The 18,457-nt window shown below is 50.4% G+C and overlaps 1 protein-coding gene across 4 annotated transcripts in view; it reads left to right on the forward strand.

The window, feature by feature from the left end:
* The window catches only part of LOC142583058 (paired box protein Pax-6-like), a 218,037-nt gene that overhangs the window by 150,677 nt on the left and 48,903 nt on the right, over positions 1–18,457 (forward strand). For 3 of the 4 annotated variants that reach the window (XM_075693333.1, XM_075693332.1, XM_075693335.1), the window contains exon 4: positions 14,485–14,712. In XM_075693333.1, the coding sequence (XP_075549448.1) occupies positions 14,485–14,712 (228 nt within the window). The remainder of the gene's footprint in view (positions 1–14,484; positions 14,713–18,457) is intronic. The other variant, XM_075693334.1, reaches the window with a different exon arrangement.

Genomic DNA, 18,457 nt, shown 5'->3' on the forward strand with positions numbered 1-18,457 from the left:
CTGCAAACACTCCGCGATATAGGACTTGGCTGTCACTGTCTCACAGCGGGAACGCGGCGGCACACAGTTGAACGATTGTGCATAAATATATATATATCGCTTTTACTTGTCTTATACGCCTCGCGCGCCCGCGTTTTTTTTTTTCTTTTTCCTGCGCATGCGCAGAATCGAACTTTTCTCGCATGCTCAAAACAACGACATCGATCATTTGCATATGCCGCTCCAACCATGCAGTCGTGCATTTCTTTCTTTTTTTCTTTCTTTCGTTCCGCGACGCGCGCATGTGCAAGAGTGGATCGAGCTCTCGATGCGCATCTGCGTTCGCGACACAAGACTGTCAAAATTCTCGCGGTCATTCTTTGTCGCCCCGCACCGTCGCCGGCATTCGTGATTCATTCCCGCCGATCGGTCTTCGTTATTTCGCGCTTCTTTATGCGTCTGTGTTTGGCGACGGTAGCAGAATGATTCGGTGGCGTTTTGTTGACTACATATGTGTGTTGTCCGGAGAATCGTCGCACATTCTTCCGCCGTCTGCTGCAGTGAGCAGCTATTCACGAAGAATACTGAAGAAAGCCTGCGAATGGCTCTTCATACAGCGAGTAGACAGTCCACAAATCTATTATAAAAGAAGCAATTGCGAAAAATTGTCGCAGGAGCGATCACCGACATTAGCTGCACGCTGTCCCGTGTGTTACTTTTATTTATTTATTGCGCATAAATTAACGGTAAGGACGCTCTCCGAAAGAAAGGTCATTACGTCTACCCTATACTGAAAAGAGAATAATGGGACCGAAGGGAGAATATGAAACGTACACATCGCGCAAGAAAGAGCGAGGCAACGAACAAAGAACCTTGTCACGCAATTTATGTATATACTCAGAAAGCGAAACAATGCGGCTGATGCAATGGCTTGCGGGACAAACGTCCCAGAATTTTCTCTTACACGACAAGAAATATTTGTCGTGTCTACTTGGTGCGGTCGAGAGACGGTTTACGCCAGCGTCCTCGCCAGCCACGTGCGTACACATGTAAAATCGTCTCTCCGCAGCCAGACGACGTAATCACGGGCTGGCGGTCATTGAGGAAGGAACAGGCGTTTATGAAGTGCATGTGGATGTGCATCACGAAACAGAACATGAATCTGCTTCAGCATCCCACACACGTTTCTGAAATGATTGTGTTCGCCTTGTCGTAAATCGGGCGCATTGTTATCGTGCCGCAGCATCAGATCGTGCGCACCGTTCGCGGAAAGCAATAAGGACACTAAATCAATGCCTATAGTCGACATCCTCGCTGTTACGTAACGTTGCCATGCGCACACTATACATATTAGCAGCGCGAAGGAAAAAAAAAAAGAATCCCAGCCGCAAATATAACAGGAATCCACTGCGATTCATGGGCGAACATTCTACAGGTGACGGTAAACCTGTAGCTCGTAAAACGCCGTACAAATGGTAAATGGCCACCCGCGGGACCGCCTCCGAGATCTCTGACATATCACGTCGCTCAGCACTGCAGATTTCGGAGGCACGATGTCTGACATTATGAGTCGCGTGACGTCGCAGCGTTGCTAAGACGGCCAAGTACATGAAGCCAAGTTTTAGCTGGCTGTTGTCGCCGCCACATTATGTTTAGATAAGGAATCGGCGTTTTTCTGACCGTTTGCGCAGGCGTGTGTGTGTGTGTGTGTGCGTGTGTGTGTGCGTGTGTGTGTGTGTGCGTGCGTGCGTGCGTGCGTGTGTGTGTGTGTATGTGTGTGTGTGTGTGTGTGTGTGTGTGTGTGTGTGTGTGTGTGTGTGTGTGTGTGTGTGTGTGTGTGTGTGTGTGTGTGTGTGTGTGTGTGTGTGTGTGTGTGTGTGTGTGTGTGTGTGTGTGTTTGTGTGTGTGTGTGTGTGTGTTTGTGTGAGGGGGTGGAGGGGGTGGAGGGGGTGTCGAGTGGACCTTAATTAACACGATGCTTCCACAGTCTCCCTATGTTATTATCTTTTTTGTCGTATTCCTATATGTGCGTCAAGAAGAAATGCACGCAAGAAAGTTCGAGCCGGCACAGTGGAGCACAAATAAGTTTTCGGTGCACCATATGGCATCACAAAGCCTGAAGAATTTCACGCAAACTCTATTGGAAGCCATGTTTTCCCGAGCATCACGTTTCTAGTCGCTTCTTGAGCGTTAACCCGGAAAAAAAATGGTACTACCCATGAGTATGTTATCTATGTTACGTATGAGTAGTATATCTCAACACGCGTCACACCAAGTCGATTAGAGTTTGCATTAACATACGGACCCTTTCCTAATGTCCCTCATCGCGAGGGACATCGTTGGCGACAGAGCGCCCGGTCGACATTCCGCATCCGCCGAAATGCGTATAAGACGTACACATAAGATTGCAATGGCGCTGGATCAATCATCAAAAACTAAAGCTTAAGCACGACGAAAAGAAAAAAAAAGAATGATAGGCTTAATTAAAGTACAAAACTAAATCTGGATTACGGGTCTTCACAGTTCTTCGCACTAGCGCGAACCCCACCAAGCAGAGAAAGGCTCGCTCACTCACGCGTCCGCACGCCACCGGTTTTCTTGCTCTCTTCGAGGCAGCTCCGGCAGCAGCGACGGCGGAGGACCGCAGGGCGAGGCAATTATCGCCTCTTTCGGCTCGCCGATCATTATTTATCACGTGCGGATCGCTGTCTGCGCCCGCCCGACACCGCGAGAGGAAAAAGAAAAGTAAAAAAAAAAAAAAGATATCGAGAAATAAAGAAGGAGGACTTTTGGGCGTCGCGCGCTGAGCTTGAAGGCACGCATGCGCGCGCTGCCGCAGCGGCGCCGCCGCCGTAAAGTGCTAATGTGCTTCTCGGTTCTCGCGGTGCCGGCGACGACGCTCGCGCCTTAATTACACACCGCCGGCTATGGCTACGGCCGCCCGATGCACAAACACACACTGCATCAGCACGGCCACCACTGTATGCCCACTCGGTCGGCAAAGGCGCGAGTGCGCGTGTGCACCCCATTATAACCGCCCGGCGTGTATAATACGAGCACACGCCTCAATCCTAAGTCACCCTTCCCCCCCTCCCGATTTTCCCCTCCCCTAACACCTCTGCCGCGGATGCGTGTACACTGCGACACTTCATGCGTTCGTTCGTTCCCAGCAGCGTCCGTTCGCGGTGAAACTATGCGATGCGGGAATATGTGTGCGTGCGGTTTCGTGTATATGCACGAGGAACGCGTGCGCGTCTGTGTGCGCGCTGCCCGCCGAGGAGTCGCGCGAGGAATCGCCATTTAGACGCGGGGCCTTGATTGCCTGCTCACATTGCAGCCCCCCCCCCCCCACCACCTCCCTTCATAATCTTTATCTAAGCCTCGCTTCGCGTGCTGTTTTTCTCCGGTGTCTCTGCGCGCAAAAGAGCCGACGTTTCGGTTTTCATCAAGGCAGGAAGAAGAAGAAGAAGAGGGACGCCGGCCCGCTTCGAAGCGCACCGCGTTCGACGGAAAGAGACGCGAAAAAAAATAACGAGATTCTCCCGAAGGGCGTAGAAGGGGGAGCAAAGCGAAGAAATTAACCGAACCTACCGATGGGACGCGAAGGGACTAAACTAGACGATAAAATGCGCGAGCAGCTCTGAACTGACCGATCGTTTCCCACGAAGCGTGGAGTGCAGCCGAGGTTCTTGACTTCCTTCGGCGCGGCCAGTAGAGAGATAGAGAGAGAGAGAAAGAAAATTAAGACCGAACAATTATGTGCACCAGCCGGAAGGCAAAGTGTTAAGAAATAAGAAAGCGAAAAAGAAGGTGTTGCCTCGGAATTGCGAAGAAAAAAGAAAAAGGGTCGCGGTGAAACGAGGGCTAAGGGTATCGGGCAGATTAAGTCTTCAAAGTTAAGTGAAGTCTTCTAAATGAAGCGACTGAACAAATCGCATGGCGGTGCCTTTACGCTTTAGACCGCCGCGCGCGCCCAGACGTAATGCGAAATATCGTCGCCCATTAGTTGCGTCATGCGTATTACGACGCACGTAGATGCAAACAGCGTTTAGTGCAGCTTAAACTAGTGGTTCGAGTTGCGCCAAACTCCCCGCAAGTACAGGAGCGCTGGCTCTTTTAACACTGTCTGTTTGGGAGCTCAGGCATAGTCCACACTGCTGTGTTTCTCTTAATACGGCATTTATTCTGGGCACAGCTAGCGCCACACTTCGTTTTCCACAAGGAGTGATGGGAAGAGGAGGAAAGGTATAAGGCATTCTGCGAAATGACAGCTGCAGTTTACTGCCCTACACCGGGGCAGGGGAAATATAGTGACGTGAAGATGAGGGGAATTGGGCAAACGGGAACTTGTGAATTCGCACATTTCCGCACGTCCTGTTCATTACGCGTTTAAATGTGTGGGTGGGGGGGGGAGGGGGAGAGGAAGAAGTGCTCGCTTTCGGCAGTATTCAAATGAAAGCATCAGACAGCATGCATAGCGGCGGGCAGAAAGTAGTGGCCCGTTCGAGTGGTCGCTTTCGAACACTCCCGTAGCGCTAGAGGAGTAGTGCAAGGGAGAAACTGAGCCTCAATGCGAGCATAACCCTGTCGGAAAAAAGTTATATGCTGCTCCATATCCAGAAATCCCGTATGAGCATCCGAGGGACCCATAGAAAAACCCGCACGTTTCCACCTACCATATGGAACATATCTGATATTATCGCCTTTTGTTTCATTTGCGCCGTTCCCCAGCGCGGCGTAGCCAGCCGGCATTTACACTTCCTAATCTCCTTGTCATTACCTTTACTTTCCCTTCTCCTCCCGTATGATCCCCATATGAACATGTGGGTGTCCCATATAGAAACGCGTATGTTACCATAGACTATATGAGGCGAGTCCCGTGTGATTATACAACAACAATCGCGAGGTCTTGCGTTCGATGCCCGGCCACTGCGGCTGCATTCCGGTGGGGGACGGTATGCAAAAGCGCTCGTGTACCATGCTTTGGGAACACATTAAAGGACCCCGAGTGGGAGAAATTAATTCGGAGCCCTCCTAAGTACTGCCCCTCATAACTCGCTGTACATATTCGGGGCGTTAACCTCGACAATTCTATTCTTTTTTCTTAACTCCTATAGTTTGCTCCGCTTGACGCACTTTACGGCTATACGGAGTCCCGCTCCATAGCACGAAATCGGGCTGTGGCTATATTTCTATATAAGCTCGGCAAGTGATGATGACGCTTGTTCTGAAATTTCGGCTCACGGTATAGACTGAACATATGTATAGGTGGGTAAAATTGAACAGGAGAAGGAGTAACAGCGTTCCTCTTAAGCCATACGCAGCGTAGGGACGCAGAGCTCCATCAATTATTATCGTCACTAGATCTTGTCCAAGAAATATCACGTGGTGATTCGTCTCGTTAGCACTAAACTAGCCGATAACAAGATCGCGCTGAACTTTCTTTTCATCAGTACTAATACCACGAGACCTCGAAAAAAAATGCATCCCGGTGCCTTTAATTAGGAGCTGGTAAAACGCGTAACTTCTAGCACGCGTACTCTATTAGATTCCGATATCCCAAGCCTAATTACTTTCGAACATGATGCGCCTTATTTATGAGATGCTTAGTGAAAAGCCTTGCCCACGGTAGCGCCTTACACAAGCCACTTCCACCCATCCGAGTTAATGTTTCTGATGGAATAACGATACAGGCAAATCGACCCATGCCCTGCATCATTTTATTACACCCACCAAGCGGCAAAACATGGAATTAAAAAGAAAAGGAAGCCGAGGAGGACGAATAATGAAAAACAGGTATAGCCTTCGTTAGTATGGCGCGCAAAGCGTTAAGACATATACCGTCTGTGAACGATGGCATTGATGCTTTAGAAACGGGAACATTAATATCGTGAGCACTATTATGAGCTCAAAATTAGTTTTCTTTGGACTGAAAGGCCATAATAACGAGGGTGTGACCGCTGACGATGTATATAGGGAGAGAACATCTGCAAAAAAGAAGAAAACAGTGCTACAAACTAGAACAAGCGTAAGAAAACAGGATAAAGGGAATGCACCTCTTAAAGCTGTTGTTGGGCGAGGTATTTGAACGGTATTGTCATGGATTCAATACATCGATACAAGTCAAGTGGTGCTTGAGATGTAAAGACTTGAGTTAAAGTAAGCAGAATAATTCGACTATAAAGGGCCTCATCCGGTGACCATACTACCCTCTTTCTCGTTCTCCTTCCGTTCCTTCGATGCTGTGAGCAATATATAGGTCAGCGCGCGTGAGACAAAGATAACGAAGCAATACACGATACCAGTAATGGCTTGGGTGCCAAACCGCCGCATAAGCGATGTGTTGTTAAGGAATTTAGCCGCACAGAAGCCAGCCTCCTATAAAGCAAGAACGGCTTATACACTCTTGCATGGGCGTTTAAGGTCAGTCCCGTGCTACGTGTGCCTCTTTCACTTATAGTGCAGCCGAGTGGGCGATATGTAGAGCACTTCACCTGGCCCTGCAAGCGCTTCTGTTCTGTAAGGAAGAGGTTTCATGACAACGTGAGAAAAAAAATGTTTCCAAACGAACGTAGAAAAAAGTTAGTCCTCCCGGCAGGACCGCAGATAGTGCGTAAGGAATTCAGTGTAACACATTTTTTTTCTTTTCACATTTCTTGCGAAATACTCGATTTATCGACACATGGTGGCAGATACAATGAAACCGAAGAAGACACTCAGGCACATCCATTGCGGGCCAAGTCTACCATGGTTATAACCCCGCTTGGGGCAACGTCAGGACCGTCATTCCCTCCACCATGGCATGCACCTCGTGTCTTCTTTTGCTCGCTCAAGAAGCTGCGGGTGCGAGCACGTTTTGTGCGCATCCGTGCGGGCGCACTTAAGAACTATAAAATGGCGGCAGTTAGTATAGAGTCGCACAATACAGGTACTAAAAAACGCGGAGAGTGTGCATCCTTAAAGGCATCCTAGCACATTAGTCCCTCGGCGGTAGCAACTCTGCCTGTAGGAAGTGGGCCCGTGCGCGCGAACAAGCGCACGAACGCACGAAAAAGAGGTAGCAGTGGCTGTAGGCAGAGCATGGTAGTGCTATGCACACAGTGCCTCGATCGTCTTTTCCTGGGAGATCTTGACACTTGACTAATAAAGCGTTCCCTGTACCCCAGCGCCGATTGCACCATTAACGCCGACAGGGCGCATAATTCGGAAAACGCGTCCGTATCTCGCGTTGCCATCAAAAAAAGGACGCGGCTGATCCGACGAAGAAACCATCCATCTTATCGCAACCATCACGCTATCACCGCTGCTTATTAGATCGTCTCATCTCCCTCTCCTTTTTCGTCACCCTGAGCGAAAACGGGATTTCGCGATGGTGCAAACATAATAATAATAAAAAAACATGAAAATGATGGGAGAGAACGACTGTAGCGCCTAATTCGAGCGCCGAAGCGATACGACTAACTAAAGCAGCGCCGTCCGCAGCACGCATGCGCGGTCAACGAACAACGGCACACACGAACACAAACACACATACATACACACACATACACATGCATTCGTGGAGCAGCGTGCGCAAGGAGGCAGATTGATTGCAGTGCCGCTGCCACCCGCGTATATAATGCTACATACGCACTTCGTCGCGCGCGCGAATCGCGCCGATAAGGCCGTTTGTCGCCCCCCGTATAATGACTGCGTCGCCGCTCCCACCCCGCGGTCGGCGGCTCTCACCGCCACCAGCGACACTACACCCTGCAAGGAGCCCGCCTAAAAGAAAGCATGTTGCTCTCTCATCTCCTCCGCATCGCTTCTTGTTGCCGATGCCGTCGTGTTTCGGATGGTCAGCCGTGCCGAGGGGGACCGCCACCTGTAATTTGGGGTGTCCCCGCGCGGTTTCCAGCCCTCGGCGGCGGTTACGTGCCGCGGCTAGCCTTCTTTCCGTTTACGTGAGGCGCCCCCCTTTTAACTCGCGTAGTACACGTCCGGCTATATTTATACGCGCGGGCCGCGCGTCCACCTGCGGCAAGGAGCGCGCATGTATGTGTATGCATGCGGCGGGACAGTTCCGAACGGCCGTCGACGAGGTCCCGCGGCAGTGCTGCGTGTCGATGTCCATTCCGGGCGCCCGATCGCCCCATTCCTGCTTCGGCGCGGCCGGCCTGCAGGCCCCCAGCCCCGCCGCGATCCGGTTCAGCCGGGCGCCAAAAGGACGGACGGCGCGGGGGAGGCCCCGGGCCAAAACATGACACGCCTGTCGACAGGCTTGTGCAACGCCGTGGCCGCTTCTTAGTTTCTGTCTTCTTTTTTGTTTTTCCACGTTATTCGTTTCTCTTTTTTTTTTCTCTCTCTCTCTCGACTTGTGACGTGTGGTGGCCGCGAGTAAAGCCTCGGAGAGTGATATCTCCAAAGCGCTTTTCTTTCTATGTTGCTTGAATAAAACGGTACAGCGTCTTTAAAGCCGGAGCGCGTGGCGTTGGCCAATCGTTTCGTTGGAGTTTGTTGGAAGCACTGTAGAGCATTCGACCCGGAATCAGACGCGCCGCACTGGCTATCATTGGTGTCACGGTGCGCGTTTTCGAAATTTTGTGCACCTACAAATGAGGAATCACAAATGCCGTGCTCACTTCCGCAGTCATATATATAGAACCAACCGAAAATCGAAATAAAACGTCGAAGACTTGCGCCTAAACTTTATTGTTATCGTGCAAGAATGGAAGGCCCTTGTACAGGTCACCGCGATAAGCGTGCAACCATAGTCATTAAATTCATTACATTTAACATTCGTAAGCAATATTGGGGCTATATGAGAGTCGTCTCACTGGAGAGCTCTCTAATACACTTCCACCCACCTGGATTCCTTGACCCAAGTCTAATTAAACGACCGCCTGTGTATTTCGCCCCTGTGAGGATGCGGTCGACGCGGACAGGAATCGAACCCGCGACCTATAGCACTCAGAACTGGAACACCACAGCCCCATAGCTACCACAAAATGGCTACCGCGGCGGGTCATTGAAATTGGATAGCGTACGCGCTCCAACAACGATGTATACACATTTGGGCGTGCGTGATGTTTCGTCAATTCGGTCCCCGCTGGGCTACATGCGAAGGCCGCAGCTTTCACAACACTGCGTGCATTTTTTTTTTTTTCTTCCGGCAGGACAAGAGTGAACGCGTGCATCTGCGATGGCGTTGTACATCTTAAAGAACCTCGCGGCGGTTTAGGTCGGTCGTTCGTATGGGTGGCGGCTCGAGCACTGCACGCATAAGCTTGACTCGTTCGCCCAGCGTATCATCACAACGAGCGGCCCGCTGATGGCCCGAATTTAATTATAAGCGCGGATCCTTCATGCTTGCGGGCCCGCTGTTTGTGCACTTGACCCGGCACCGTATTCGTCACACTTATCGCGCCAACAAGCACCCCCAACGCCGCCGAGCTAAATCACTGAACCCGTGTTTTCGGGCCGGCCTTACACGTTGAAGCCCGCCCATCTTCTTTTCTTCCCTTCGTGGCGCTGTAACCGGCTCTAATGATTTATCCGCAGAACGTGTGACGGCGTTACTATATAACGCTTTAAGTTCTTGCTGTTGCGAGTTTCGCGTTCTATGCATCGGCGAGGTATATAGGTGAAGTTATTGTCAGTGGTTTCGTAGCCTCACCTCGAGTGAGATCTGACGCCGTGCGCTGTTGCACGTCTGCTGTACAGCAGTCCTGGCTGTCTGGAGCTCAGTAGAGAGAAGAACACTGTCCGGCTGAATATATGCCGGCTTTGCGGCTATAGGAAGGTTCTACGCAGAGGCCACAATGCACGACCCAGCGACAGGCCCAGGCACGCGCACCATGGATTCGGTACTTTTGACGAAGCATGCACGTGCGACGTTACTGCTGTGACTATGCCGCACGCCAAGCCCGGTGCGCGGGAGAAACAGCAGAAATAATTTTTAAAATCCGCCTCCATTCCACCCTGTGAAAACGTATGTAGAGGGAAGCTGGTGCGAACGTTAGACAAGCACCACTATGCACCCCAACTGACGTTTGACGACGTTGCACGAGTGCGCCACCACCACAAGCGACGTACGTCACGTGTGCACGCACGTGTGCGGAGGTGCGGCACGCAGCCTCATTCTTCTAGGCCGTCCGCCAAGTGCCTTATATAACTAAATTAGTGTTTAAAAGTGGGTTTCGTCAGAAAATGCCTGAAGTACGACTTACAAGCTGAAGACATGGTAGCGTCGGATTGTTATTCGAATATACAAGAAAACATAAATCTGTTACGCGGGAACTGAAAGACAGTACCCTTTTCCAGCTGCCGTTTGAGATCTGTGTTAGTGGCCGCGGCCGCTAGGCGGCGGTACCGTTAATTAGCACAACATATATCATCATTCAATTTCTCGAAGTAAAATGCGTCAGAAAATTTGCAAAGTACGACTTACACACAACCTGCAGACATGACAGAGTCGTACGTACTGTAATCCGAATATACGAGGAAACACAATTCTGTTACACGGAAACTCGAACACAAACCCCTTGCCGTGTTTTGGGTAAGCACGCCACAAAAAGTGCTAACCAACTAGAGGCCAAAAGCTTCGTGGTAAAACGTTGCAAAAGGAAGAACATAAAGTAAGGATGACAGCTAGATAGCAATCACCTGCTCCGAGGAGATATTTCAAAAATTTCGTAATGTCCTTAACTTTTTCCGTCTTACTTTTTAAAATATCCTATATATGTGTCTGGCTTTTAATCTCTATTTATTCTTGCACTTGCGTAGACTGCCTCGCCGTCCCCTCCCCCCTCCCCATATACACAGAAACAGAAGCTAGGAGTAACAGTGTATCTATCACTTACGTGCGAGCGTAAATAAATATACAACCTCAGAAGATCAAAAGGACGATAGCGATGAGCATCACGTCGATGAACACTCCAGCACAGTGTATTGGGATAACTTGTATAAAAAAAGAGGTTAAAAGGCACACGCACACACGCACACACAACTGTAACGAGCAGCTTGTTTGCAGTACACTCTCTCTCGCGCGCAGCATGTCTTGCAGCATGTGATAAGCTGGAGCACTTGCGTGCGAAGGTTTTTTAAAAGCACGCAGAGCGAACATTCGAGAAAAAGAAAGCGAGTAGGAGAAGAGAAGGCGCCACTAATAACTTATTTGGAGATAAAGATCTCCTGCTCCCTGTAGAGTGCTCGAGTGGACAGTGATGAGGACCTTCCTGCTACTTTTTCACTCGGGCAAAATAGAAACGGAAAGAGTTGCATTATCACGTCGGCCCATTTCCGTGAAAAGAGAGAAGGCTTCTTCTAACATTACGATGGGTGCCTTAAAATGCCGGATATTAAACATTACCGAGGGTTATGTTGCATTGAATGCCAAGACGAACGCCATTGCAATCCCGATAACATACGTTTATTTCGAGTGTACGTGTAGACTAGTTATAGCTCTGTCGTTTCAAAGGCACATCGACAATTCTCTTTCGTAACAAGGACGATAGTTCATAGAACCCATGAATTTAGCAGCACAACAAATCCAAAATGCGATGATATAGTGCCAAAGGTAAGCGACCGCCGTGATTGCGCTGCTCGGAGATCTCCCGTGTGCTTCTGAGCCCGTCGTTTTCGAAATGCTTACACTTCGGCTTCGACCGCAATATTGTAGTAGAAGGTACACTGCCGCGTGTCTTTACCGCGCCCGGAAGCCGTCTTCGTCGTCACATCGCCCTGTGGACGGCGACGAACGGAAGTCGAACAGCAATCTTTACCGGAAGGCTCTAATGTAGCGCGAATACAGGCTGCAAGCAAATGAACAGGGGAGAAAAAATTCGGCGCGCCTGCTCGCACAGGCGCGCACATTTCAGTATATGAGCGGCAGACTGCATGACTCGCATGCTCGTCCATATGCGCGCATACGCACGTATAAGTACTCACGCACACACGCGTACACACACCCCCACACACGAGCCGTGTATACCGATGGGCACGCGCTCAAGCGGTGATATGTGGCAACGACGTGACCGCGACGGTCGAAGCGGAACTAAACACAGGCTCGCGGCTGCTGCCTGTGTACGGAACGGGCCGCGTTCTTCGGGACGAGCCATCTCTCTCCTTCGCGTATACTGTGTGCGCCTCGCTCTGTCGCCGCAGCCGTCGAAGAAAAAAAAAGGGGGCGCGGCGCTGGAGCCGACGGCGCAAATTGAAAAGAAGCTCCGAAGCGGGCGTCCGCGGACCCATTTCCGGAGGAAGGCGTCTTCGAGGAGAGAGACGCCGGCAGCCAGCCTCGGAAAACTCTCCCGAAAAGAGCGCGCCCGGGAGCGCGCGCGAGCGCGCCTCTTTCGATGGCGCGTTGTGAAAAGGCGACGGCGCGCACCTGTGGTCGTGGTGACGACGGCGACGAACCGCAGCGGACACTTATCATCATGCGTTCGGTTTCCGGTCGTGTCTCGACGAGTCTAAGAGCAGTGCTCGAGACCGCTCGCCCTCTTTATGTTCTCGTAGAATAATTGAAAAAGAAATGTACACCCCCGAAGAAAAAAAAAAAAAAAAGAGGCTAGTTGGATGTGCCTGCCTGTCTCCCTTTCCTGTCGTGTCTCGCAGCTGTCCTGCAGCACCGCAACCAGGACAACTCGTCATTCAGTCCAGTAGCAATTGCCCCGTTCGATCGCGTCGGCCACGCGAATCCTTATACAGGAGCCATGCATTGATAAATTTGGCTGTTAACAGTTGCCTTATATGGCTCACATCTGCGGCGAGTGTTACGTTAAGCCACAACGAGTCAATCAGCGTGCTTCCACGCACAGGGAACTCGTTTTTAATATATTTCATTAATTTAAGTCTGTTGTTTTCAAACAAACATCGTTCTCCGCCGTAGCGACCACATTCCAAAGGAGGCGAATGCCGATGTACTTAGATTTCTAAATCTGCACGTTAAAATAACCTAAATTTCACTTCAAACGATCCAAAGCGCTCCTTGCACTGTGTACCCGCCGTGATTGCTTAAGTCCATGGCTATGGTGTTGGGCTGCTAAGCACGAGATCGCGGGATCAAATCCTTGCCACGTGGCAGGGATTTCCAAGTACATCGGCGTTCGCCTGCGGCACCCGCTTTTCCACGGGGGCGAAATGCGAAAACACCCTTGCACTTAGATTTAGGTACCCATTAAAGAACCCCAGGTTAACCAACTTAATCCGGAGTCCCCCACTACGGCGGGCCTCATAGTCAGATCGCGGTTTTAACGTAAAACCCCATCATCTATCCTTGCACTGTGAAGCGCGTAAAGCGGCCTAACAAAGTGCAGTTCGCGTTGGTGACAGACTTCCACTACATTTACCGTCTTTGTTGTATGCGCTACCGGATCTTGTTCAGGAACATTTCTGGCGGTAAACGAGCATTACAGCTATGCATCGGCACGCAATAATAATTTCCTTCTGTATCTTTTCGTTGCCGTGTTCAAGCAACTGCAGCGAATTGTACCATTATGGTGTCGTGTACCATACCTTCTCGTATAACTTGCACAATAAGAGAATGAACCGCCTTCATGAGACTGAAATTTTCCTCCACGCTAAAGAAAGCATATATACCCTATACGCCGGTTTCAGTCACAGCCGAAACGGTGGTTTAGTGCGTAAAACCACCGCACGTGGCATTGAAGTTTCATGAATCTGTTTCTGGTGATCGAACTTACTTTTTCTGTGGGCCTTCCGTCCACAGGAAAGCCCTCTATAGCGTAGCCAGGCGGCTATGCATATGCATATAACGCGGCTTGGTCATTCTATTCGATCGCTTTTCATAAACATTCATTTGTGCCTGTTAAAGACATCACTGCTACGAAGAAGAGTTGTCTTCTTTTCTCTTGCCTTTTCTTAACGTTTTCTTTCTTTTTTGTTGCATCTGAACATGGGTCTTACCAACATAAATATCGGTGTCTTATATATTCACGATTGTGTTTGTTGTATGTCCTCAAGCGCACGTCATGCGACAACAGCGCGCACCTGGCAGGCATAGGGCCTTTACGTGGAACGCTACAACTTTCATCCGGCACTGATCGCACGTCAATGTGCGAGTTCCGAGTGTACGCTTTGCTTTCGCCAGCGCTTCTTCCTTTTTAAGCGTAATGGGGGACAGTGATGACTGCGACACACTTGTTGTAAATGCATTCATTCGATGAGCAAAGGCTTGCTCTTCGCACCGTTTTGAGTCTGTTGGAAAACAGGATTATCACAGCGCACAATATTAAGGTACCATCATGCGAAAGCCATGAAAAACACTGGCGCGTTTCAAGAAGTTCGCCGGTCTCTGTGAGCGCTTATACGACATAGTGACGAACCTTTTACAAGAAAGACTGTGTTTACGTTTATTGACTCCCCCTCCCTACGTCTACTCGTCTTTCCTCTCGCCCCCTTTTCCTTTTGCATGTATAGGGTGGCCAACCGGGATTACCGTCCTTAATGAACCATTTTTTTCTTGTCGCCACCTTCTTCATTTAACTCCGGCGTCTACATGTGCAGCAACTTACCATGCAGGAGGTGGCGGAGGCAGCGCGGCAGCTGCTGCAGTAGCCGCTGCGGCAGCCCTGGGTCCCGTCTACCTGGCGTCTTCTCGTCTGGCCGGCGGCGGAAGCGAGGCCGCCATGGCCGCGGGTCGCGTGCTGCCCGACCTGACGCCGTACTCGCTCAGACCGTACGACTTCGCCCGGCACCTGCTGTCCTCGCAGAGCGCCGTCAGCAAGCTGCTCGGTGAGTCCGCGAATATCGCTTCCCCTGTTAGATTGTTAATTAGCTTATCGCCATAAAACTACCGCATCGGGGGAAGAAATAGAAACAGCTCGTTTCTAAAGCAACACCGCGTTCACTAGAGGCGCTTTTGTACCGCTTTGAAGCATCGAACTCGTGGCTCAGTGGTAACGTCTCCGTCTCACACTCCGGAGACCCTGGTTCGATTCCCACCCAGCCCATCTTGGAAGTAGCTTTTTATTTATGAAGTGCCTGCCGTGATTTATCGCTCACGGCCAACGCCGCGGACGCCGACACCGACGCCGACGACACCGGCTTTTCTGCGACACGAGCTCCTTAACGCTATCGCATTAATAAAGAAGGACGCCGCTATATTCACGAGTATGTGTCAGCTCCCACTCCGAAGTTTCGCGTATACGCCACGTGTGACAGTATAGCGGTGTACGTGACACGTACACAAAAACCGCCGGGAAGCTTCCAATTCATCAGGCGCTTAGAGCGCTTTGTCCTGTGCCACGATGTATCAAAGCGCTGCTCCTCAAAACTGTCCAGGGACCACAAACCCGGGGGAATTATTCGTGTGGACCACCGTGTGGTGACAAGTCATTGACGTGCATCGTCTAACGGAAAGAAAACCAAGTGGAACCTGTGGGGAGGCATTCCGGTTTTGACGTGTGAAACCGTGTGCATTAGAAAGCAATCTACATCAGAGAATGAGGAACTTGATATATGACGCCAAGGCAGCAACAGTAATCTTTAGGAGGACGCTGTACAGAAAGATTCGGTATTAATGGGCTGAGGTTGCGCAGCGAATGGCTTCACTGAGTGACCCCATCCACCATGCAGTATTCAGAAAATGAAGACAATCTCACAACGTAGCCCTGTGGAAGTCAGACTGCCGTTTCAGGTACACCGCGTCTTCTTGGTTAATTGTAACGTCGTCTTGCATATTCCTTTATCAGCGTTACCGGTCAACGAAAATTTGCTCTCGCGCGCCATGTCTCTGCGATCGCGGATGTAGTGCCTGCGTGGACTTACAGCTCTATGTTCGACAACTGCACCATGAATATATAATATATATGTAAGAACTTTATGTATAAATAAAACGAGAATGACCCTTGAAAGTTCAGGATTAATGCTTCCCAGTAGCCATATAGGTGTAAAGCATGGACGCTTTATGCGGTAATGGTACACTTTTATTATGTCCATCATTTCCATGCTACCAGCGCTGTTCGGCCAGTGTACGCAGATCACTCTGCTTGCATAACAGAGCGCGTGCATGCTATATATGAGGCAGGCGCAGTGTTCTGTAGATCTTCCCTGTCCCGATACCGATTTCTCCAGTGCAGGGTAGCAAACCGGACGTGCGTCTGGTTAAAGGGCCCCTCACTAGGCCTGGCCATTTTGAGCTGATGACCGCAGAGCATACAATGCGCGCTGACCATCTTGTTTGCACAAAATAACATCGCTATACGCGCCGCGGAAAGGTCTAAAATTTCAATGCGAACGCCATTGTCCCTTTCCCTCGCGGCGACCACGTTCCAAGCTGGACGGTGACGTACTCGTGTCCCTATGCCTACGTACTCGTGTCCGCAGTGTGGCGTCGCTCGTGATGACACCTGACTTCGATAAATATTCCAGGCAACATCTGCCATTTGTGTGATCTGTTGCTTGAATTGACGAATTCAAGTTTAGAGAAATAATAAAACACACAAACGGAATGTCTGCTTGTTTATTTTTTTTTTTTACTTCGCATCGAAGCAAGAGAGATGTACTTCCTCTTCGTTTGCTTGTTCCTACGGTCGTGCAGTCACGTGCCCAGATACCGAAACTATGCCATTTTCTACCGTATTCCAGCGCGTGATCATGTTCTGTGATCCGCTTGTTCTGCCTCACTATTTACCACTAGTCACGTGTCCTTGTGCACAGCGCGCAAAATCGTGCGCTGCGCGAGACGAGACAATCACAACAGCCTGCGCGCAACGCCGTCAGCGGAAGTGGAAAAGCGAGGAGAAAAAAATTGAAGGCGGGCCCGCGACGTATACGTCACATGATCCTCGAGGTTCAGTGTGGGAGAACGCAGGGAAGGAATTTCGCTTGCGGAGGCTAGACGGGGCGAGCGGAGAGAGTGTCTCGCTTTGCAGTGGAGGTCGCCTGCTGAAATCATGGGTTCGCGGCACTGAAATATTCCTATCTCGGCTATTAATGAGCCGATTTGAAAAATTTTTGTGGTAGGACGCTCCCTAGAGGACACGTAAGAACTCTCAGCGCATAACCAAAATTTGCCATTATCTGCTTGCTGCTTCTATTAGTAGATGAAGTGGCAATCCTTAACTGTTTGGGTGTATAGAGTTATAGACTTTCGTACGTGGGTTAGCAATGTGACACTTTTTGACCTGTATGGGTTTTTCGTAAGCTAAGCTTTTGAAATGGATGCTCCACGTCGCCTTGAGCGAGCATGTCCCTCAATTCATCTCTTTCTCGTATATTCTCCGTTTATCAACATGGCTGTTATCTGCCGGCTTGAATTGGAATGAGCTTAGCTTGGTCGGCCAACACAATTCGGGAATTCAGTATTAGAATTGCAAGTTTGCTCAATATATTGTTGAAAGACGCCTGGGTTTTGAACCTTCGAATACACCAGTGGATTTGGCGGTCGAACGCCGCCATATATAAGCTAAGTACCTCACGTAAAATAACATCCCCGTAGGAGGACGTAGTATTTCTGCAAGTTGAACTTGCATTACAAAAAAAAAACCAAAAAAATAGTAAATATATTTTCTAAAAGAACGCAGATAGACAAATAAGGCTGCCTCTTGCCTACGGATAGTCGGTTTTACAACACCTCTCCCACTGTCACTGCAGATAAAACGCTTCAAGACAAATTGACCCTCGCAATACACATTTCTCCCGCTCTCACGGGAGCATCCAAGCGCCTTGTTTCCGCAAGCTAGAGGACCGCGGCGGCGCTCGGCCATTTTGCCCTCTTTCGAGTTTACGACGCTCGAGATAGCATCGTAAATCCAGACAACTATCGGCAGCATGCTTCTCAAGCAGTGGACTGCTTCCCTTCAAGACGCCTTGAGAGGCCCTACTCTTAATTAATCCTGCGCGCGCTCTCAGGGCGCCGATAACGCTGCGAGAAAAGTGCGCTTCATTTCAGCAAAACTTCGCTCCTGTGTACAGCCAAGCTGCATGCAGGCACCACCGACGTATATAGGTACCCACTCGCCGTACCACACACACTCGCGGGCGCGTACACACTGTCCCCGCCCTTTCCAAAACCCGCAGGGGGGGTTTCGCCCATCACAAAAGCGAGGACGGGCGCATTTCCGCGCGGACGCGGCGAGCGTCACATGCGCGAGTCGGCGGTGGCCGCGGAGTTCGATGAGAGACGCGATAGCCGGCCGGGCCTCCAGCGTTGCGGCGACGTCGAGTCGTAAATCGTGGCGCATGCCGCAGCAGCGGCTGCAGGGCCCGATCGAGCGGCTACCGCCAGCCGCATTCCCCGCAGTTCCGCGCAGAACCACCGGAAGCTACGCGGATCGCCTATGGTTGCGTACCCCCCCGGTTTTTAACGAGATGCGCAGGGGGGCAGCGAAGACGTCGCCGAGCCGAGCCGTATCGGTTCCTCGCGTTCGGCTTTCGGGAACGCCAGAAACGCAGGCCGCGTGCATTGTACTGAGCATGCCTCTAATGATTCGCGTTACGGGTACGTTTTATATATATGGATATATAGCGTGCACTG

This window comes from Dermacentor variabilis, chromosome 5, assembly GCF_050947875.1.
Source record: "Dermacentor variabilis isolate Ectoservices chromosome 5, ASM5094787v1, whole genome shotgun sequence".
NCBI classification, from domain to species: domain Eukaryota; kingdom Metazoa; phylum Arthropoda; class Arachnida; order Ixodida; family Ixodidae; genus Dermacentor; species Dermacentor variabilis.